Below are 25,106 nucleotides of genomic sequence, written 5' to 3'. Positions count from 1 at the left end.
GAGTATAAAAATTTTGGATGCCAGTGGATGAGAAAGTACCAATTTCACTTATACTACGTTGACTGTAATTCCTGATTATCCTGAACTCACTGCAAGAAATCTTCTAAAAGTAAGCCTGAATAAAGAGCTGAACAAGTTGTGTTGAAATACTTTTCATAGCAATTGGTTTTATGTGTTGGAGGGGTCTTTTTGTTGTTGTTGTTTTTACTCTAAAATAAATATTTGATAATATTTGAAAAGTTAACACAGCAAAATAAATTTACCCTCCATACAACTCTGTTACCAATTCACTAAGCACTCAAGCATAAAATTTTAAAATATAAGAAATATTGTGTTTGGTCCACAAAATTAAATCTGAGTAAATTCAATAATATATTCAGGTTTTTTGAAAGTAATAAATTCCTTTAAAAGTAACTTGTACCTTTCAGAAAACACAATTTTCAGTATTTAAAATGGAAAATTTTATAGGAGGAAAAAATCCCAAGTAACTGCTTAGAATGTGAAATAAATACAGTGCTTTTTGTGCTTGTTTTATATATGTCTTTAAAAATAATTTAGTACACTACACTTAATTGAAAAAGATTGCATGTTGTAGCTTTTCTTTCATACTAAATTAACGATATATTTATATCTTAGTCTTGTTTGTTGACTGTAACCAACTTGATACACAATCACTGTGTTCTAACACAGCACCAAAAATATGCATGATACTGAGTGGGGTAAAAATACGCTTGCCATTGATACAGAACTGCATTTCTTTCTGTAATACCATTCCTTTTCTTCCTTTTCCTTTCCTTACATGGTAATTTGTGGACTTTATTTTCACTGCAGAATTAATAATATTTCAGTTTCTCCTAACACTTTTTAATGGATTTGGCTATTTTGAAATATACATGGAAATTATGTATTTAGATACTTAATATATGTATCATAGATTTGTGATGTTTTCAGTTCTTATATTTATTGCACTCTTGCAATACAACATCAATGACAACAAATAATTAAACATAGTATTTTTATTGAAAATATAGAAAACCTGGAGGTAGTTTGTCTCTTCAGTTTTGTGTTTTCCTCACACATTTTTGTCTTGTTTGCTTATGCTATTTTTGTTTTCACTTTTAATAAATTCTTCACCTGGACGATATTAAATGTAATACATTTAATACATTTCTTAACTAACAAGCACTCTTTCTATCATATTACAATATCTTATTGATATCTCATTTTGGCTAACTGCAAAGATATCAAAAATCAAAACATTTTAAACTTCATGTTTCTTTTGGTTGTGTACTGTGAAACTGACTCTGACCACTATATATGCAGTAGGAGGAGTAAATGACCTTTTATTAAAAACATTTTCAATTTCATTAGATATCATGAATGTTATTACTAAATTCAAAAACAGTGATTCTTTGGAATAAAAAGACTTAGAATTTTCCTTAATTAGTTTACACACAAATTGTTCTCTACTGAAACTTACATTTTCTTCTCTCCTTTCTAAAATTTCAAGTGAAGATTTTTATTCAGTTGATGCTACTTGACCATTTATAAAACAGTTATAAGTCCAGATTTATCCATGGTGTTTTTTCTCATTATTTTTTACCTCTGCTTAGAGTTTTTTATCTAGTTCCTCAGAGCCTTCAAAATTTAAGATTGAGGGGCTGGGGTTGTGAGGCACTGGGCTCAATTCTCAGCACCACATATAAATAAATAAATAAAATGTACATTAACAACTAAAAAATAAAAATACAAAAAGTTTTAAGATTGAAAATTTAAGGTAGTCTGCTTGGCTAATGATTGAATTAATCATGAATTATTATATGAAAAGGTAAAAATGAAAGCTTAACCTTGTTTTTATAAAGTTTCTTTTCAAAATTCTCCCATTATAATTGAAGCTAAAAATTACTTTAACTAACTTTAGTACCTTAATTGCCAGCATCATATGCTTCAAAAAAAGGGAATGCCCAAAACCTACTGCCTGGCATTGATATACTTTAAAACAGTTATGTGCAGTAGTCTCCCCACCTTGTCCATGAACAATATATTCCAAGACTCCCTTTGGATGCCTGAAACCATGGATTGTACCAAACTCTACATCCACTGTGCTTTTTCTATAGATTCATACCTATGAATAAAGTTTAAATTGGGCACAGTAGGAGATTAACAACAAATATGTAAAAATAATAGAATAATTGTAACATTATATTATAATCAAACTGCCAGCATACCTACTCTTGTGCTTTGAGGCCATTATTAAGTAAAATAAAGGTTACTTGAACACAAGCACTGACACTGAAACAGTGAATCTGCTAACCAAGATAGATACTGAACACACCCTGGGCAGGGCAGAGCAGGGTAGCATGAGATTTCATCATGCTACTCAAATCAGTGTACAATTTAACACTTAGAACCATTTGTTTCTGAAATTATCCAATCACAAAAAGCAGAATTGCAAATAGGAGGAATCTAATGTAGCATCTTATGACATGAATAAACTCAAGAAAAATGAGAACAAAATTTGTATCCTTTTGGAGCCGGAGGTATAGCCTTATGATAGAACACTAGCATGTGTGAGACCATGAGTTCAATCCCTAGCACCACCCCCCCAAAAAAAAAAAAGTGAAAAAATATTATGTCCTTTATATTATTCCCTCCACTCTCAAATAATAATACTAATAATAACAACAATAATAATAATTTATATTGTCACTGGTAAGTTAGGACATTTTTCTTTTAAACATGAATGCCTATTGCAGAGAAATTACAAATGAAGCCCTTTCTCTTTAATAGCCTCATCATCCTTCTGTGGGCAGTGAAGAATATTAAATCAGTTGCTCAGTTCTCTCATAGCAATTATCTAATAGACTATTAAAATCTTTAATTTTCTTTGTGACCTTGACAGGCACTAACCTTTTTATTCTCTATGCAGAGTATGGTGCCAATGGACTGAATGTGGTTCTATTTTATTTATTTATATATACTTTTCAAAATAGATAAGTGCAGTGCAGCTTAAAAACAAGTAAATCAGTTGTAACAATGTTCAAGTTGGCCAAGAGTCTTGACTCTTCTTCCTTGGCTAAGATAACAGTGATAAATCTTATTTTGGACTCTGTATGTATGCCTGATGGACCTTTTCGTTTTCTTTCCATTTTCTAATTCATGCCATAAGCATTTAATTATCTTTTTCCTCCTCCAAAAAGAAAATGAGATTGTGTGTTTTTAAGTATTTAGCATTAGCAACTTACTCAATTTTTTCATTTACTTTTTTTTTCCAATGGTAGCCTTTCTGTTAGTATAGCCACAAACAAAGGGATAAGGGAAAAACTGTGGTCCAAAGTAAAATGAAAGATTACAACCTAACACGCAAGCAAAGTTGAGCAACAAAATAACATTAAAAATAAATTTTATAATAGGGCACCTAGCACCATACTTGGAGATTTTTCTTGAAACTTATGGATTCATGTAAACAAATATTAGCTTGATTCATGCTTTTATAGTAATCTGATTTATTCTTTACCTTTTTTTTTTGTCAAGTAGCATTCCTTATTGTAAGGTATAACTGAATTGTGCTCTTTAAAAATTTTTTAATATTTTAATTTGTAAAATGTTAGAGGAGTTTATACAAAATTAGAAATTTATTTTTTATATGATTAAGTAAAATTCATACAAACTGCACACTGTGGTCACAGGAGTCAGCTTCCACAGAGCTGCTAGGCTGGGCCTTTGTACACACAGACAGTAGACATCCCTTTGTTTTGCCCCTCCTTCTCTTCTTCAGCAGTCATTCAATGACAAGCGTAAAAAGAACCTCTTTTCCCGAAAATTTCCCTTCTACAAGAACAAGGACCTGAGTGAGCAGGAAACAAGTGATGCTGACCGTAAGTATGTGGATCCAGTGGTCAACTGAAAATAAATGTAGAGGGACCTACTGCCCTGCAGTTGGTTGTTACCATGGAGACAGTTTCAAGAGCTGCAACAGGTTACTAATTGTGTTGACCAGGGGAAATGTTTACAGGCATAAATTCATTTGTATACCAATCTTAACCTTTTCTGGCACCTTAGGAACTCTTAAGCAGTGTTTTTGAATTATGTGTTTATAATTTAAACATATAAAAAATAAATAGAATTATTTAAAATAGGAGTTCTTATTTTTAAAAAGCAGACATTCAAATAATGTTTTGGAAGAAAAACATAGATACCTGATTTCTAGGTATGGCCTCACCAATCTTTAAATATTAGGTCATCTGGAATCATTCCATTTTATCCCCTTTCTTCATTATGTGTAGACAATGTAAATTTTATTTTAAGAATAGCAAGAAATGTCCCTGAATTTTGCACCTCGGCCTTAATCAGTCTCTAAACTAAAACTTCCATCCTTTTATAGATTACATTTCATTTCAGTTCCAAACTTTCTGAAATCTATAAAAATGCTCTGTAAGATATGTGCACCTGTAATGGTCTTGGAACTGTCTCTTACTGTAGCACCAATTTTATGTATTACTGACAACTATTTTCTTTGATTATCTTTTTATTGCTTGCTCTCTGGGGACTACTCTCTACAGGAGATCCCTGACGACATGGGATCAAAAGGCCTGAGTAAGTGATCAAAATACTCCCAAGTTATTTTTTAACCTCCATCTACAGACCTACCTTATTCAGATAAATTTGAGATTCGTGGTAGTGCCCTTCTGGCATAAGGAGGTGTGTGATTTAGATTGCTTTTAGACTTTTCATGTTTATAACACACTTGGGATTTTTATTTCTGTAATACATACTTTTTGTTTTTCTTACACTCCATTTTTTACATGTCATTTGAAATTTACCTGCTCACAATTATATTTTCCTTTTTGTAATTTTTATGGCAGTCACTTTTGCTAGGGAGTTTTTAATATATAGACTTTTTTAGTTTTTTTTCTTTTAATAGTACTACCTGCTCTCATTATCAGAATATAGAAATATGCTCCCTTAGAGTTTTGTGTCCCTTTTTTTGTTGTTGTTGTTGTTAAAATCACTTTGATTATGCATTAGAAAAGCATTGTTATGTGAAATTATAAAACAGTAGATTTTAATTATTAGAGAAGAATTGCAGACAAGTTCAAATAGCAATTTTGGAGGGAAATTATATATACCTCTTTTCTGAGGAGATTATAAGCAATGAGAAGAGTTACAAGAAATGTTATCCTTTGGTTTTCCTTTAAATCAAGATCTTATCTGTTTTGGGGTTTTGTTGTTTTAGTATTCTAAATTTTCTAGCTAGTACTTAATCTTTATATAGAATTTGGCACAGAAGCTGTTATACACAAGGAATTCAGTAAATGTTCAAATGAACTACTGAAGCAAAATTTACTTACATAAATTTTGCAGACAAAATTTTAAATTTGGTTGATCTCAAATTGCTTGTTTATGAAAATTTGCCATATACTACTCAGTAACTTTAGGTACAGTGAATCATAAATAATCTTTAGGCTAAATTGTATTCTAAATAGTTCTTTTCATTTGGAACATTAAGCATTTTGAAAACTTATTTTTTTGTAATTCATTGGTCATTAAGAATATAGCCAATTCTGTGAGCTTTCTAAGATCTACATTAATAAACATTCAGTTTCACAGACTTTTTCTCCTGATTTATGGTAACTTTATATTGTAATATTAATCTAAACTGTAGGCATTTATTTCAACCTTAGGACTTAGGTATGCATTAGGTTGAAGACAGTTTACTTTATGTATAATTTTTTCTATTAGGCATACTTTGTTATTTTTACATGTGCCTTTTTAAAATTTCGTAAGGACCATAGATTTTTTTATTAATAGTAGCATCCCTTTTTTTAAAATCTCTTACATTTAAGGGGGGAAAACAATCTTCAAAACTAGAAAATCATTTTCACAGATTATAGATGCTATAGAATTTATTTTGAGATTGATATATTTTTAGAAGTGACATGAATCAGCAATGTACTTACCCATTTTTACCATCATTGAGATAACAGAGATCTGTGGAACACTTCTAGGAAAAGGAACTAAATGAAGAACTTGGTTCCCATATTGATACCGTTATAATTATAACCTGACATTATATCTCTGATTCTAACTAAGGGTTGGAATTTGAGAAGCAGAACAATATGAAAAATGGTAACTAATTATCAGACTTAGAAAAGGTTTGACTTTCTGGACAGTAACTTAAGGTCACTTGAATAATAGGTATTGCTTCATCTCATAGGAATTATGAGATGTTACATATGGCCTTAGTTATCTATATTTTATATTTAAGAATACAGGGGAAAATTAAACAAAATCCTGTGAGATTTTAAAATAAGAAAATACATTCAACCTAATATAGGTAGTCATTAAACCTTGTTGGAACAGAACTAAGGAATCTGCAGAGTAAGCTATTCCAGAGACATAGAATGACCTATTTAAAATATGTAGAATAATACTGAATATCAAGGAAAATTTATATCCATATGTAAATACACACAACCTATGAAAAATAAGATATTTAATTGAAGAGCTGAGAAACAAAAGTGATACCGTAGAATGCTTTTCATATATATGAATCCAAGAGACTGATAAATTATTGATTTGCGGTCTTGACAATTGAGAAAACAGTGAGAGAAATTGCTTTTACTTACATAATTCTGACTAGCAGGACTAACATACAGTAGAAGTCTACAAGAATATAGCTAAATCACCATCTTAATTTAAAACTAGAAACAGAAACCTGTATTACTTTTATGCTTTAAGGATGCAATTCTGAAGGAGCTCAAGGCAATAAAACTGAGTAAGATTCCTTTAACAGAGACAAAATAGGAAATTTAGCCCAATAGAAGATACATAAGGTGCATTTGTGACAATCTTTCCATTTTTACAATTTCCAATCTTGTCAAACACCTCAAAATCTCTTCTCAGGCACACAATTTTCCTGTTACATATCTCTTTCCTTTCTTCTCATTCTAAAGACCTATTTAAGCAAAATTCTGCACAGCTCTTAGATGCCAAAATCAGACTTATTTGTGTTTTAAATAAAATATAAGCGTAGTCGTATTGCTTGGGATTGATGATATATTCAGGGAGAGCAAACTGTCAGGAAGAAATACTTAAGTAGAAATGTGGAAACTTGGTTAGAGGATTTGAAATGCTTGTGGTTATTTCAAGTATCATAAATTAAAAAATGAAAATATAAATATATTTGCATCATGTATATTAATGGGATGATGTTCTTATACTATAAATTTTGAATCAGTAAGAAACAGACCTAAATGTCCATTAGAAAACTAGACATAAGATAATACAAACACGTTAGCTTTCCCATTAATTTAACAAATACTTGATTGATCAACTTGGAAAAAGATTATTTGGGCTCACAGTTTTGGAGGTTCTGGTCCATTATAGATTGGCCCTCTTATTTTGGGGCCTGTGGCAAAGCAGCACATCATGGTGGGGAGTGCATGGTGGAGCAAGCTGCTAAACTACATGATAACTGAGAAGCAAAAAAAGAAAGTAGGATCTGAAGCACTGTAGTCTCCTTCAAAGTCACACCCTCCCCCATTGATCTGAAACCTCCATGGAGCCCCACATCTGAAAGTTTCTACCACCTCCCAATAGTGTCATACTGGGACCAAGCCTTAAAATGTGGGTCTTTTGGAGAAGCTGCAGATCCAAACTATAGCAACAAGATTGCTCAAAAGATAAGCAAAGCCAGGAGTGGTGGTGCACACCTGTTATCCCAGCACTCAGGAAGCTGAGCAGGATGATCATGAGTTCAAAGACAGCCTCAGCAATTTAACGAGACCCTAAGCAACTTAGACCCTACCTCTAAATAAAAAATAATTTTAAAAGGTGTTGGGTCCTCCCCTGGGCATCTCCTGCTGTGGAGGCAAACTAGAGGGGACTGCTGAGCTGGTCCTGACCATGTGGCAGATCATGGGACTGAGTCACTGCAGAGGCGTGAACTGTCACAGCCAGAGAAACAGTGCAGCAGGGGTGACCCAGGACAGTGAGCTGCAAAGATTGTTTTGCACATTCACTGTCACATCTGTGTCTGGACCGGACACGGCACTGGGCTTCTGCGGGAGGTTCTTACCTTGTATATCCTGCGCATCAGTCAGAATCATTACCAGGTGGCTGTGCCCTGTGAGCGGGAAGATGTGCAGATATACTTGACTCTCCTCTCAGTGTAACTTTTATATGAAATAATGTCACCAAGCGACAGTTAAAAAAAAGGAGGTGGGGCGGGATTGGGCATGTGGCTCAGTGGTTAAGATCCCCTGGGCTCAATTCCTGGTACCAAAAAAAAAAAAAGATCAGCAAATTAAATAAGCATATATAAAAATGTTTAATAAGTTTCCTAGTAATCAATAAACAGAATAAAGGAAACTCCAGTGATAAGTAGATGGTTCTATGAAATGGCTTCTCTTTAACATAGGTATCTTTCTGGAAAAGCATCTTTTGGCCCACTAAATTCTCTTCAGGGAATTATCCTAAGGACATAATGAGCAATGGAGATAAATACTTATTATATTTGAATGTTTATCATTTATTTAGAAATAACAGAAAAAAAATAAAATTGAAACTATCCTAAAATGACTTAGTGGGGAAATGGTTAATGAAGTATAAATTATCCATACTTTGTAGTTTTATGTAACCATTGAAAATCATTCTGAAAATGACATGGGAAATGCTTAATATATAAATGAAAAAGTAATATGAAAGTGTACATATGCTCAGATACGCAAATAAAATGTTGGGGGTTATTTCAAATAGTTGTTTCAAACATTCTTGTATGTGGCTTTTGGTGACCCTACATATTGCCTTTCTTTGGGACAAATACGTAGGAAAGGACAGAATTGCTAGGTCATATGCATGTGTCCAGCTGTAATAGGTATAGTTAGCTTTCTGTATCCATGGGCTCCACATCTGTGTATTCACCCAATCATGGGCTGAAAATATTGAGGGGGATTCCATAAATTTGCAAAACACAAAACTTGAATTTGCTGTGTTTACTAAACATTACACTGAATCCATGCAAATGGGGTGATATGTGGGCATAATCTTCTGTAGCCTCCTACCATTTCACAGATCTTCAGTCTCTCTAGTGCTTGTTTGAGCATCATTTGCTTTCTATCTTCTTGTATAATTGTAGATCTGTGATGGTTATGTGTGTATGCAGAGACATTTTTTCTCATTATTCCCTAAATTATACTGTATAACAACTATTTATTAAATAGCATTTACAGTGTATTCGGTATTAAGTAATCCAAACATTAATTTAAAGTTTATGGGAGAATGCTGAGGATGTAACTCAGTGGTACAGCATTTGCCTACATTGCAAGAGGCCCCAGGTTCCATCCCAGCACCCCTCAAAAAACAAAGTATATGGGAGGGTGTGCCTAGATTACGTGTAAACACTGCACTATTTTATAGAAGTGACTTTTGCATCCTCAGATTTTGATCCTCTCCCAGGTCCTGGAACCAGTCCTTAATGGATACTTTTCCAAAGTATTTTTACCAATTTGCCTATCTCCAGTATACTTCATTTGCTACATATCCTTGTCTATGTTTTTAGCATGTTTGTTTGTTTTATTTTGTTTCATTTTAGCCATTCTGGTACATGGTAGAAATATTCCTTGTCATTTTAATTTGCATTTCCCTAATAGTAAATTTTTAAAGTAAATTTGAACGACTTTTTTCTATATTTTTTTGGCTATTCGAATACCTTCTTTGGTAAAGTGCCTTCAGGAAGTTTTGATGATGTTGTTTTATTTCTGGTTCTTTATTGTTGTTGTTGTTTGCTTATTTGTTTTGTTGTTGTTAGTAATGGCAGTGCTGGGATTGAACCAAGGGATTCATGCTGCTAGGCAAAGCCCTCTTCCACTGAACTAAATCCCCAACCCAAAATTTATTTTTAATTTTCAGGGACGAAAAATCATGTTACCTTTCTAACAAATTCTCACACCATGATTATGATGATGGTAATCCAAGGCCCAGACTTTTTAATAGCAAGGTTTTATTATAAAGGAACTAAATAAAAGAGTATTTGAAAGAGCCTGCAGATTTTGATTATTGAATAGCTTTTGGCAATCTTAAAGAGTTCTAGGTGAGTAGGTGAATCCAAAATAAAAAAGATATAATAAGAGATAATGGTATCTTTAAATTTCTATTATATAACATGTCAGATGCATTCAATGGTAGAATAGTAAAAATAAACCCCACAAGTATTTATTTACCTGTCTTCCATAATTATTATCTCAATTAATTTTTCTTCAGTACTCTTAACTTCCCGCTCTCCACTCCATTGCAATAACTAATTTTTCTTTCTTTTACAAATTAGAGACTATATAGTCTATAATCTCTAATTTGTAAATTTAAGATTTTTCTTTTTTTAATGTGACATTCCTACTTCTGGGAACGAATTTTAAGAAAATAGGACAGAGCTAGGTGTAGTTACGTACACCTGTAATCCCATGGCTTGGGAGGCTGAGGCAGGAGGATTGTGAGTTCAAAACCAACCTCTGCAATTTAGTGAGTCCTTAAGCAACTTAGTGAGACCCTGTCTCAAAATTTTAAAAAATGCTGGGATGTGGCTAAATGGTTAGTGCCCTTGGGTTCAATTCTCAGAAAGGGGTGAGGGGGAAGCGGACAGGACAGGTAAAAAGTTATAAAATGAAAGCATTTATAATTGTTGATGATTATAAAAACAAAACAGTTTAAGACATACTAAAATGTCTAAATAATAATAAATCCAATGTAATCTAATGTTTAAAAGGTTTAACCTTTAAAAGGTTTTTTTTTGTAGACAGACACAATACCTTTATTTTATTAATTTATTTTTATATGTTGCTGAGGATTGAACCCAGTGCCTCACATATACTAGGCAAACACTCCATCACTGAACCAACCCAATATTATACACTTTTAAATAATTGTTTTGAAGTCTTTGTAGTAACATGAAAATAAATTTTTAAATGTAAGCTGAAAAATAAACACCATTTTATGTGTGTTTATCATATATTAGTCAATTCTACTTGCAATAACCATGATAAAGTTACAACTTGTCTTTTGTAAATTAGAATAATAGACTTACTTTTCACTATGATAGCAATTTAAAAACATTTTTTTTTCAAACCAAGAATTGTTGTTGTTGTTGTTGTTGTTGTTTTAACTTGAAATCTTAAGGATCTGCCATTTCTCTGTATGTGCCGATAGTGCTATTTGATTTTAAAAAGCCTACCTAGTAGGTGTTATGGCATAGCAAATATTTATCCTCGGACTTTTTCCTTGTCCTTAAATTTTTATTTTCTTTCCCTAACAGCAATTTAGGTTTACCTTCATTAAAAACTTTTGTGTACTTTTATAAATAAAAGTATACAAAAAAGCACATACATAAATAAAATTATTAGTCTTGAGTGGGTGTAGTGCTGCACACCTGTAATCCCAGCAACTCAGGGAGGCTGGCTGAGGAATCTAAAAGTTCAAGGCCAGCTTGGAAATTTAGTGAGACCCTCAGCATCTTGGCAAAACCCTGACTTAAAATAAAAAATAAAAAGGGATAGAGTTAATAATGTGTTATTAATGTATGTTAATAATATCCCTGGGTTCAATCCCTAGTACCAAAAAAAAAGTTAGTCTCTTCTTTATTGAAGGAAGATATTTATTGAAAGAGTACATTTACATGTATAAGAAGAGTGCCTATTTAATGAAGTTATGAAATGGGGTCACTTTGAAAAGGAAAGATCAGGCAATTTTTTAATAGATATTTTGTTTTGAATTAATTTTTTTTCAATGTTTTACAAAGCATCTACTGTTAATTTTATTAAGGTGGAGTTTCTAAGAAATACTGGTCTATCTTAAAATGTAATTCCCAACCTGTAGAATTCTCTTCCCTTTAACTTTTTATGAGACATTTAATTTGATATCTAAAATGCTTTTTATAATCTCAGAAATATAGATTTTCATTTCTCTTCAGCAACAAGAAAGAGACTATACTGAAAAACAAAATCTATTTTTAAATTACAAAGACATTTCTTCATTAATATGGGCAGCTATTTATTCAAATATAATTTGTCTCCTTTCCTGGTCCTTAACTGTTTCATAAACTAAATTCAGTGATGCCAAATATACTTTCTTTGTCATATTCTACTTGCTATTAATTATATAGATTTTGTTTGTAAAGTGTTGTATAAAAAATAGTGTTATCCTTAATTACAGGTATTTGCCCTTACTGATTCTTATTTATTTGAAAAAAATTAAACTTCAGAAAATCAAAAATACTTTTTAAAACTTTATATCTCAACATTTTGTAATGTCACCATGTTTTATTTTAATAATTTGCTTTTATCAGTTTTTTATATTCGTGACACTGTGTTTTCTTTATTTTTTTCATTGTCCTGCAATTTCAGAGCATGTAACTTCTAATGCCAGCGATAGTGAAAGTAGTTACCGTAAGTGTTTTAAATTACTTGTTCTTTTGTTATCTGAAATACTACGCATTCTTTGGGTAGCCTTTTCCTTAACAGTGTCTTCTATAAACTGAAAATCAGATGTTTAATATTTTAAAATCAGGAAAAGCCAAGACAAATTATGTACTTGAAAAATAAAATTATACTACAGGTTCAGCATCTCTGATCCAAAAATGAAAGAAACTTTTCAGTACCAGTGTGATGATCAAAAACTTTATGACTCTGGAGCATTTTGGATTTCAGGTTTTCAGATTATGGATACTCAGCTTGTAACTTCTATGCAAATATTTCAAAATTTAAAAAAATAACCTTAAAATCTGAAACAAGCATTTGGGATAAGGAATATTCAGTGTATACATTAAATTAATTTCTGAAGATTAATTTCTGAAGTTTTAATATAATATTAAAAAGTAAATTTTCATCTGGTTAATTGGGACATTAACTTGTATTTTGATATTTTGTTTAGTAATTGTCTTTTTAACATAATGTTTTTTTAGTAACGCTAAATCATAACCAACTTTATTTCCTTTCTTACTCTGCCTCACCAGGAGTTATCTGGGTCTAGTCATTATTTATCACCACCTGTATGGTGAACATAAGAAGTAAGAAAGGAAAATTTTTAAACCATTGCTTAAAAAGTAATACTGTTTTCTTTCTTGGTGTTTTGTAGTATATTCTTGGTATTATTAAGTGAACTTTAGAAGCATGTCAAGTTTTTAAACAGATTGGGGCATGGGAGGAGGGGAAAGTACATAAATTACCAGTTGTAGCACCTTAAAAATTAAAATTGCTTTTTTAACTTCTTTTTTTTTTTTTACTGCTCTCTAACATGAAAGTAATCTTGATTACAGATGAGTATGGCTGCTCTAAAGGTCCATCCTGTTAATATCTATCACCAGTATTTTTTTCATGTTGACAATATATACTTTTAACCCTCATTTATTTAATTGACTATTTTTTTCTATATAAAAGTTACTTAGTATTTTTTCTTTTTATTGTGGGCATGTGATTTCTTATATTTCACTATTGTATTAACTTATAACTTGAACCCACTATAGAATAGTTAAGTGGCTTTCTAGACTCAAAAGAGGTAATGAAAGTATATACTGTCTCTTTCACCATTTGCATGAATTATTAAGGTGTGGAATATTCAAATTGCATGTTTTTGCTAGTATGTAAACTATGTTTTATATCTAGTTTTTATAATTCAGCTTATAAAATATCTGTTTAATATATTATAATAATGAAATTAAAACAAAAAAATGCATTTTAAAGTAGTAAAGAATATTAACCCAGTATGTGAACTTAAAAGACCTATAACTGTAGATGCACAGTATAAGTCAATGACAAAATTACTGGTAAAGTTTTTATAGAATCTTGATAAAAAGAAAATCTTCAAATACATTAACCAATTTTTGTTGCTTTTGTTAATAATGCTTGGATTCTGGTTTGTTTTCTATATGTGTGTTTTTGTTAGAAACTCCTAGAATTTTTAACTCTTTTTCTTTTCACTGAGTTCAGATATTAATTGCAGGCTCTTTTATTTAACATATTTCCTAAGAGCTAAACCTTTAATTTAACCTTCAGAAGCTTTAATTTCTAATGTGGTTTTAAGATCAAGGGAAAATGTATTTTGTTGGAAGGAAAGTATTTAGTTTTATCTAAAGTTATTCTTTAACTCACTTTAACTGATGTTTTTCAACTTTGAATTAAGGGTGGGCAATTTAGCTTAGTAGTAGAGCTAGCATGTATGCAGCCCCAGGTTCAATCTCCAACATCAAAAAATAAATAAATAAGTAAAGAAATTGAAAAGTAGAATAATCAGTGAATTTTTTCATCAGTGAAATAGTGACAGTTTTACTGTTGTATTCAAAATTTTTAATTGTAAGATAGTTGTAATTATTTTTAAAATAAAATGCACTCTTAAATATTATAATTGGTAGACCCAGAAAAGGAGCACATTATTAATAGTAGAATAACAAAGATAGTCCTTGAATAAATAGCACATTTATATTTTGTTTTATATTTATCAAACTTGTTTTTATGACCTAATAATTTGTCTATTTTCAACAAAGTCTTACAGTTAAGATATGATATAAAGTACCTTTTTCTACATCTTTGCCATTTTCTCAAGAAAGTTTTAATATTCATATGGTATCTATAAAGAATTAAATTAGTAAGTTATCATTCCAAATTAATCTGTGATTTAATTTCTGATAGGTGGTCAAGAAGAATATGTGTTGTCTTATGAACCAGTGAATCAACAAGAAGGTTTGTGAAGCCCATTGATGTTTTATAGTCTAATTTTTTTTTAATTTCTTAATTTGGAAAACAGTTCTGTCTCATGCCTTAAAAAATTGTTATATTAGAATTTTCATACGTTTTTAAATGTACATTTTAGTACATTTAGTACATTTTTACTATATGGATAGTGTACAAATTTATTACATGAATTTTAGGAAACATGGTTTTAACTCACAGTATATTAGAAATAATATAAAGTTTATTATAAATATGATTTATATTAGCATTTTACTTCCTAAGCAACCTTCCATCATTCATAATAGCATCACTGTCCTTTCAATAAGCGTTTCTTTTTATTAATCTTAGAAGCAATCTTTGACTTTTCTCTATTCCTTATCTTCCTCTTCCAGTCAGGTTCTAGTCCCTATTTATTCTACTTCTGTCATATCTTTCTTATTAACGATTTCCTTTTCATCCCTCCTACCACAATAGTAGTTCTGATTCTCTAATCACTCCTTACAACCTATTATAAACATTCTATTAGATCATCTTTCTAAATCACTACTATGATTACATCACTTTGTACACTCAATTTCTGTTTTGCCCTTCTTTGCTCTGCTTCCATACAATTTCTGCTTCAAAAACCATCAGTAGCCAGGCACAGTTGCACATGTCTATAATCCCATCTACTCGGGAGCCTGAGATAGGAGGATCATAAGTTCAAAGCCAGCCTTGGCCATTTAGCGGGACCCTGTCTCAAAATAAAAATTTTAAAGGAGGCTGGAGATGTAGGTCAGTGGTAGAGCACCCCTAGATTCAATCCCCAGTACCACAAAAATTAATAGGATTTTAAAAATCAGTAAAACACTTTTTTCCTCATTTATAATGACATAATATTAGCAATATATGGAAACATCTCCTAAAAATGCTAAATTTAATTTGATTGACTTATAGCAGGAAATTGAGTCAAGTTGAAGAGCTTTTTTTTTTCCAGGTTTTTTTTTTTATTTTAATTAGTTACACATGACAGTACAATGATCTTGACATATCATACATTTGAATCAGATGGGGTATAATTTCTCATTTTTCTGAGTGTCCAGGTTGCAGAATCACATTGGTCATACAGTCACATATATACCCACAGCAATAATAATGTCTATTTTATTCTACTGTCCTTCCTTTCCCCCCCTTCCCTTCCCCTCCCCTCCCCTCTTACCACTTCTCTCTACCCAATCTAATGTGACACAGTTCTTTTTTTTTTTTCCCCTCACATCATACATGTATTCTGTATAACCATAAGGGTCTCCTTCCATCATCCGTGCAATTCCCCTTCTCCCTCCCTTTCCCTCCCACCTCTCTTCCCTATTTAGTGGTAATCTTCTTCTCATGCTCTTCCTCCCTACCCCATTTTGAGTCATCCCCCTTATATCAGAGAAGACATTCAGCCTTTGTTTTTTAGGGATTGGCTAACTTCACTTAGCATAATATGCTCCGATGCCATCCATTTCCCTGCAAATGCCATGATATTGTTATTTTTTAGTGCTGAGTAATATTCCATTGTGTATAAATGCCACGTTTTTTTTATCCGTTCATTCATTGAAGGGCATCTGGATTGGCTCCACAGTGTAGCTATTGTGAATTGTGCTGCTGTAAACATTGATGTGGCTGTGTCCCTGTAGTATGCTGTTTTTAAGTCTTTTTGGTATAGTCTAAGAAGAGGAATAGCTGGGTCAAATGGTGGTTCCATTCCCAGCTTTCCAAGGAATTTCCATACTGCTTTCCAAATTGGCTACACCAATTTGCAGTCCCACCAGCAATGTATGAGTGTACCTTTTTCCCCGCATCCTCGCCAGCACTTGTTGTTGTTTGACTTCATAATGGCTGCTATTCTTACTGGAGTGAGATGGTATCTTAGAGTAATTTTTATTTGCCTTTCTCTGATTGCTAGAGATGGTGAGCATTTTTTCGTGTATTTGTTGATTGATCTTAATAAAGGTTTATGAAATAGCAAATTAGTCAACTTGGTTGATGGTACAGTGGTATAGTAAAAGAAGAAAAATATTTTTCAGGACAATTCAGGATATTTTTGGTCTCCGTTGAAATAAAATACATTAATGTTTGTTGAGTGTTTATTCCTTTTAACATATAGTTTGTCTTTATAGTTAATTATACTCGACCAGTTATCATATTGGGACCTATGAAAGACAGAATAAACGATGACTTGATATCAGAATTTCCTGACAAATTTGGATCCTGTGTTCCTCGTGAGTAACCAAAATAAAACTCTTAATTATTGTTCTAACATTGTCTGTCACTGTGTAATAAAAGTAAACATAATTATTTTTAATGATTTGTAGTTATTTTATCAATTATTTCTCTGTCCTCTGTATTATTTTATTTTTCCCAATTTAAATTAATGTCTGTTGTTAAAGTTTACAAAGTAATGATTTAAATAAAAAATGGATTTATTGTGTTTTTAATATTAAACACCTTCCCAAGCTCTTTTTCTATTAAAGATACAACCAGACCAAAACGAGATTATGAGGTAGACGGCAGAGATTATCATTTTGTGACTTCAAGAGAGCAGATGGAAAAAGATATCCAGGAACATAAATTCATTGAAGCTGGCCAGTATAACAACCATCTTTATGGAACAAGTGTTCAGTCTGTGCGAGAAGTAGCAGAAAAGGTGAGCATCAAAGTAATTCCAGAATATAGTTTCTAATCCGGTGTGCCTTTGACAGTATTAAAGAGTGATAGGATAGAACTTTTGCTTCATATGTTTGGAGAACATAAAATAGATGAATTATGATTTATTCATATATTGGGATACAGCAACTAGAATGAATAAACTAATAACTAATATACCCACTAGTTAAGTGCATCCACATTGGTAAATCTAAGAATTATAATAGTGAATTGTAGAAGGAATTAGTAAAGATAAAAGCAAAAAGTATTGATCCCCAGTGATACAGAGAAAAGCAAAAAGCAATTGGTAGAAAACCAGAACAGTAGAGCCAATAAACTGACAAGCTGATTCTATGACAGGGTTGGGGGGATAAGGAAGCTCAGACAAAACTGTCAGCTAACTGATTAAGAAAAAAGGGAGGAAGCACAAATAAGAAAAACTTAAAATGACAAGGGGAAATAAACATAAACCAAGACTTTTTTTTTTGAACTGACTTTTTATACAAATAAATTTTATACAAATTAAAAATCTTTTTAAAGAGAAATTGCAAATTGCCAAAATGTAATACATACAAAAACAAAAAACAAAAACAGGCATAGAAGAAACAAGTAATTAAAGGATCTTCTAGCAAAAATGAGCATTAGGCCCAGATTGTAATTTTTATCAAACATTTAAGATCAAATATTCCCAGTGTTGCTTAAACAATTACAGAGACTAAATAGAGAATCTTGGACTTTAAATTGCAAAAAAAAAGAGAGAGAGAGAAAAAACCTTTCCAAATTATTTTGTTAAGTGAGATTGAAAAACCTGACAAAGATTGTACCAAAAAAAAAAAAAAATTCTAGCCCAGTGACATGAATGTCAGTGCATAAAGTTTAATGATTAATTAGTAAACAATCCAATACCACTTTCAAAAAGTACTGATCATGACTGAATACAATTTATTTTAGTAAATGCAAAGATAATTTGGTATTAGACAATATATTACAAACTAAAGAAAAAATTATTATCTTTGCAAAAAAAGACATTTGATAGAATTAAGTACTCAAGGTGTAGAAACTAATGAATAACTCATTAACATTGTGTTTATGCCAAAAAGTAGCTTCCCAACCAAACTCAGAGGCAAGACATGCCCACTCTCTACTGTTTAACACTGTGTTCGGAATTTTAGCCAAGGAAGCTAAACAAAACAATGAACTTAAAAAAAAGATAAAGCTGTTTACAAGATGTGTGTGTATGTGTGTGTATGTAAATATATATGTATGAATATGTATATACATACATATATATGGTATATATGCATATATATGTGTATATATAAACATATTTGTAAACAGCTTTATCTTTTTTTAGTATATGTATGTATGTGTGTGTGTGTATACACACAGAAAAACCCAAAGGAATTTATATATAAACTATATATACTATAAAAGAACTTAGTGAAGTAGATATTAAATACAATTAACAAATAATCAGTGGCCTTCACCAGTCACAAAAGTACATACTCTGATTTTATTAATTAAGTTTGGAACAGTAAAAGTTCATGTGTGTTCCCAGAAATCACTCCCTTTCAGTTACTACCTCCCTTCTGAAAAGTAAGTGCTATCGTGACTTAATTCATCATCAATTAATTTTTCCAGGTTTTAAACTTTATAAAGTGGACCTATGTTGTTTACATTATTTTTTACCTGGCTTCTTTGGCTTTAGAAGAGAATACAAGGTGGTTCTGTGGTGCTGGTAATATTTTGTTTTATGATCTGTGTAACCAGATGCTGGTTACATAGGTGCATTCATTTTATGGCTATACACATGATTTGGGTATTGTTCTATATTTTTAATTATAGATAAATAAAAATAGTAAAAAAAAAGTAGTGAATTGAATTAGTCAGTTTTGCATTACTATAATGAAATACATGAGACAATTAACCTTATAAAGAGAAAACATTTATTAAGTTCATAGTTGTGGAGGTTCAGAATCCAAGATCAGGCAACCCCATTGGTTTGGCATCTGATAAGGGCAGATTGTAGCACATCATGGCAGGAATGTGTATGTTAAGCAGTCACATTTCAAGAATATGTGTAGGGTCCCAAGTTCCTTTTGAAGCATACCCCCATCCCCACCTGTGACAAAAGTCCTCTCCTAAAAGGGTTCACAGCACATCCCAACACTGCCACTGTGGGGACCAGGCCTTTACTTATGGACCTTTGGGAGACATTTATCCAAACAATAGCATGAATATATCATTTATACAAATTTTTAAATCATAGGATAGTCTGTATGATTTATGGATTTCATGTTTACTAAACATTAAAACACAATGGAAATAGTACGTACACAGACAGCTACTATTAGAGTAGTTTCCCTTTGTTTTTTGTTTGTTTGGGGGGCTTATTGCTCCCCCCACCCCCACCCCCACCACACACCATTTCTTGTTACCAGGGATTGAACCCAGGGGGCACTTTAGCACTGAGCTAAACCCCCAGACCATTTTATTTTTTGAGACAGGGTCTTGCTAAATTGCCTTAAACTACCCTTAAACTTATGATCCTCTTGCCTCAGCCTCCCTAGATGCTGGGTTTACAGGTATGTACCACTGCACCCAGCTAGTAGTTTTCCTTTGAAAGAAGAGAAAATAGTTGGAGTTGTAACTGTTTTGGAATATCTTTCCTTTGAATTCTCATTTAAAATTTACAAACCATACCCTTAGCCTAACTAAAAGACAAATAATAACACTTCAAATTACTGAGAAATATGAAAGTAAACACCAAATTCCAGTGGAATATTTTTGAGGCAAACTTTGTAGAAAGCAAAAGCAGTCTGGAGGAATAAAATGCGTGGAAGAGAAAAAAGAAGAGGAAACAGTGAACCTCAGATTGATCTGAAATCCCTTCACAAAGAGAAAGTCTACTATAAGTTAAAATTACCAAAAAAAAAAAAGTCCTGCAAATTCACAGTAGGTAAAAGATCTAAAAGCACAGAAAGGACTCAAAAGGTGATAGTTTGGGTAAGGCAGCTCTTCAGCAGAGAAAAGAATAAAAAGGGAGGGTTTCCTTGACATACAACTGATGATATACATACAGCAAAGACAAAAATAATAAAGATGTGAAGACCTAAACACCATACATATTCAATGTGAAATGTTACATTCAGGTAATAGAAAATATACCTTTTTAAGCATTTAAGGAAGATTCAACAAGAAAAATGATCATATATAGGTTCCAAAGAAAATATTAAGACATTCCGTAAAATAAATTTTATAAGAGTCTTGATGACAATTTATACTAAAGCTGTAAATTATTAGAAAATGAAAACCAAAAAGTCCTATTCAACTGGAAACTTTCTAACAAAAAAAAATGGAAAGGAAGAAATACTTCTCAACTGATTCTGTGAGTCATTCTTAGATTTATAAACTTAAAAATACATTATCATAAAAAGAAAGTAGAATCTGTCCACTTTTTTAAAATTTACCATTTGAAAAAATAAGTGGTAGAATAATGATTAATAGTGGTTGGGAAGAGGTAAGGGGAAAGAAAGGTTGGACTTGATCTGTGCAAGCTGTAATCATATATGGAAATGTCCCACCCCCATTGATATGTACAAAAAATACATGTCAATCAAAAATTTAAAATAATGGATTGCATGACTCAATCTGATTTAGATATCAGTTCTATTCAAATTGAGCTTCTAAGTTCAGTACAATCCCAGTCAAAATCCAAATAGACTCCTTTTTAAATTGATCTACTAATTCTAAAATCTATATGGAAAATGCAGAAAAACTTAGAATAGCCAAAATAATTATGAAAAAATAAAGTGAAAGGACTCACAGAACTTGATTTTGAGATTTATTAAGAAAACAGTAACCATAACAATGTGATATTGATATGAAGATAGCATGTATATCAAGGAAATAAACCAGGGTGTTGGTGCCCAACTGTAATTCCTGCTACATGGGAAGCTGAGGCAAGAGAATCACTTGAGCCCAGAAGGCCAGACTCTTATCTCCCCCACCAAAAATTTATTTATTTATTTATTCATTCATTCATTTATACATTCATTCCTGGCACAGACCAACGTAAGGACATATGGACCTACAAATTCTGTAGAGAAAGAGTCTTTCAATAAGTGGTATGTAAACAATTGATTAGTTGTATCTCGGCTGTATATAAAAATAATTCAAAATGGATCATAGATCTAAATCCTAAAAAAGAATACTACATAACTAGGAGAAATGTTTTTCAATCCTGTGCCTGTTTTTTTTTAAATTAATATACCATATATAGATAAAGAACTCTTATAACACAACAATAAAGACAAGAAACCCAGTTTTAAAAGGGCAAAGGATTTGAGTAGACATTTCTTCAAAGGTATACAAATGTCCAAAAAACACATGAAAAGATGCTCAATATCATCAGTCCTTAGAAAAATGTAAACTGAAACCACCATGCTTACCGGTTAGAATGGCTAAATTTTTAAAACTGACCATATCAAGTTTTGGCAAAGATACGGAGCAACTGAAACTTTCCTACTCTTCAGTGAAAATATAAAATAGTGCAACCACTTTGAAAAACAGTTTAAATATATACCTAACATATAATCTATTTCCCAATGTTTACCTAAGAAAAAAGAAAGCATGTATTCATAAAGACTTACACACAAATGGTCATAGCAGCTCTTTGTAATAGACAAAACTGGAAATAACCAAAATGTTGCTCAGCCTATGAATGGATAAAGTGTCATATGGGGTTGGGGTTGTGGCTCAGTGATAGAGACTTGCCTAGCATGTGTGGGGCACTGGGTTCAGTCCTCAGCACCACATATAAATAAATAAATAAAGGTCCATTGACGACTAAAAAAAATTGTAAGTGTATTATTTACAGGCAATGAAATACTAACTCAGCAATAAAAGAATTAAACTATTGATAAAAATAGCATATCAAATAATCCTGCTTACTAAAAGAAGTCAGACAAATACATACTGGATAATTCTACTTAGGTAATGTTCTAGAAATTTCAAACTATACTACCAAAAAGGAGACTAGTAGTTGCTCGAAGAGAGTTAGGGAGAGATTACAAAGCTATGAGGAGCCAGGCGCAATGGCTCATGCCTCTAATCCCAGCAACTCGGGAGGCTTAGGCAGAAATATCACCAATTCAAAGCCAGCCTTAGCAACTTAGCAAGGCCCTGAGCAACTCGGCAAGCTCTTGTTTCTAAATAAAATATTTTTGAAAGGGCTGGGGATGTGGCTCGGTGACTAAGAGCCTCTGTGTTCAATCCCCTGAAACAAAAACAAAAAATAAAGCTATGAGGAAACGTTTGTTGGGTCATAGATAGTTTATCACTTTGATTCTGGGGGTGATTTTAGAGTGTATACATGTTTATCAAATTGTATATTTGAAATATATGCAAGTTATTGAGTGTCATTATGCCTTAAGCTGTTTTACGAAAAATTAAGTCCTGTGCTTTGGGGGGAATTTTTACATCCTTTCTGAATTACTTAAATATTTTTTTGTCAGTGGCATATTCTTTTTATTATAATAATTAATAGAGTTTTTTTTAATTAACCAAGAGAAGAGAAAAACATAAGATCTTTAGAAACTAACACAACAAACAAACCACTAGTGACCTGATTTTTTTAAAAGAAAAATCAATAATAAAAACAGGAATACAGGAAAGAAATAATCATTGAAACATTATGAAATCATAAAAGACTACTTTGTACATTTGTATGGAAATAAATTTGAAAGCTTAGATAACATAGACTAATTTCCTTAGGAAAATGCAGTTTACCAGAATTGACCTATTAGAGATAGAAAGAAAAAAAAAAATATTTGAGCTTCATGTTAGTAGTGCTCAAAAGTTTCAAATTTTGAATTTTCAGATTAGGGATGCTCAACCTGTAAATATTTTAGTTGACAAACCCCAATGTCATATTACAGATAGTATAGTATACCTGGATAATGATACATAATCAGTTATAAAATTTACTTTGTAAAATAAATTATAAAGCTATTATAAAATAAGACTCATGAAATGAAACACTAGGCTGAGCACTGTGACACACACCTATAATCCCAGCAGCTGGGGAGACTGAGGCAGGAAGATAGTTCAAAGACAGCTTCAGCAACTTAGCAAGACCCTGTCTCTAAATAAAAATTAGAAAGGGCTGCGATTGTTGCCTAGTGGTTAAGCACCCCTGGGTTCAATCCCTGATAACAAAATAAATAAATAAATAAAAACACTAGAGTAAAGCATAAATTAATAAATTAATGTGGAAATTAGTAGCCTTCAGATACATGAACAATAATCAATAAGAAGATATGACAGAGAAAAACCCACTTACAATCTAAGAAATGGTATGTAATATATTTGGTAAACATAATATTATACATGCATACTTATTATATAACGAAGTAATATAAACAGTGCTGGGGTTGTGGCTCAGCGATAGAGCACTCACCTCACATGTGCGAGATCCTGGGTTCGATCCTCAGCACCACATAAAAATAATTAAGTGAAATAAAGGTATTGTGTCCAACTACAACTAAAAAATATTTAACAAAAAAAAAAACACTCAGAAATATAGAGATTGGTTAGTATGTTTTACAAAGAGAAAAAAGAATAAGATGGATGTATGGATGACTAGTTAGTAGTTTTAAATCCTTAAACCTATTAAGCCTAAGTCTTCAGTTCTGAAACTGTTTCGACAAACTTGATATACATACATTAAAATAAGTTGAAAATCATAGTCTAGAGCTTATGTATCTTTAATTTTTTTATTATTATTAATAACAAAAATACAGGTTGTTCTACAAATAGGACACTGGAATATTATAGTATCCTTTACATATGTATATAAGTCATCTTTTCAATAGGATGTTGAACAAATATGATATGTGAAACAATGGGACAAAATGGGTTATCAGAAGATAAGGCATTTCCAATATGATGAGAAGACAAGAATGACCAATATCTTCACTAGTACTCAATATCATGCTTGAGGTATTGTCATTGCTGTTAGAGAAACCAATTAGAAGCATAAAAATTGGAAAAGCTATATAACTATTTTCAGATAGTATAGTATACCTGGAAAACCACACAAAATGTAAAATTTACTTTGTAAAACAAACAATAAAGCCATTATAAAAATTAAACATTATTATAAAATAAAAGTAGTACAATAACCATCAATTAATAAAATTAATATGTAGAAGTTAGTAGCCTTCAGATACATGAGCAATAACCAATTAGAAAATATGATAAAAGCCCATTTATACTATAAGAAATAGTATATAAAATACTTAGTAAACCTAAGAAATATGCAGAGATTGAATGAGAAAACACATAAAATATTCCTGGAAGACACAAAATGAGACTTGAACAATTGGAACAATTTAACAATTGGAAAGACCAAAGTAAATTTATATATAAACACAATAAAAATACCTATCACCTTTTTTATGGAGCTAGAGAAGTCAAATTAAAGTTCATATGTGAAGACAGGACAAAAAGGAAAGCTACAAAAATTCTAGCCCTACTTGATGCTAAAGAATTTTATCCCACCTTTTTAATTAAAATAATAATCTGTGACACATGCATAGACAAACAGAACAGTAGAACAGGAAAAAAAAAAAAAAAAACAGCCCAGAGAAGACCCAAGTGCATATAGAAACACAATATCTGATAAAGGTGTCTTCTCGAGTCACTGAGGCTTTTAAT

At 31.6% G+C, this 25,106-nt stretch overlaps 1 protein-coding gene across 29 annotated transcripts in view; it reads left to right on the top strand.

Annotated features, from left to right (window-relative positions):
- Positions 1–25,106, top strand: part of Dlg1 (discs large MAGUK scaffold protein 1) — a 271,999-nt gene that overhangs the window by 232,242 nt on the left and 14,651 nt on the right. For 9 of the 29 annotated variants that reach the window (XM_058583549.1, XM_058583552.1, XM_058583560.1 and 6 more), the window contains 6 exons: positions 3,779–3,878; positions 12,396–12,437; positions 13,292–13,327; positions 14,676–14,726; positions 16,862–16,963; positions 17,216–17,388. In XM_058583549.1, the coding sequence (XP_058439532.1) occupies positions 3,779–3,878; positions 12,396–12,437; positions 13,292–13,327; positions 14,676–14,726; positions 16,862–16,963; positions 17,216–17,388 (504 nt within the window). Of the gene's footprint in view, positions 1–3,778; positions 3,879–4,562; positions 4,597–12,395; positions 12,438–13,291; positions 13,328–14,675; positions 14,727–16,861; positions 16,964–17,215; positions 17,389–25,106 lie in introns of all 29 variants that reach the window. The other 20 variants (XM_058583555.1, XM_058583562.1, XM_058583566.1 and 17 more) reach the window with 10 other exon arrangements.

This window comes from Marmota monax, unplaced genomic scaffold (assembly GCF_021218885.2).
Source record: "Marmota monax isolate L192 unplaced genomic scaffold, Marmota_monax_Labrador192_F-V1.1 WCK01_AAM20220418_F8-fsc00052, whole genome shotgun sequence".
NCBI lineage: Eukaryota > Metazoa > Chordata > Mammalia > Rodentia > Sciuridae > Marmota > Marmota monax.
The sequence above is the reverse complement of the archived record's forward strand: the minus strand, read 5'-3'. Positions and strand labels throughout refer to the sequence as shown.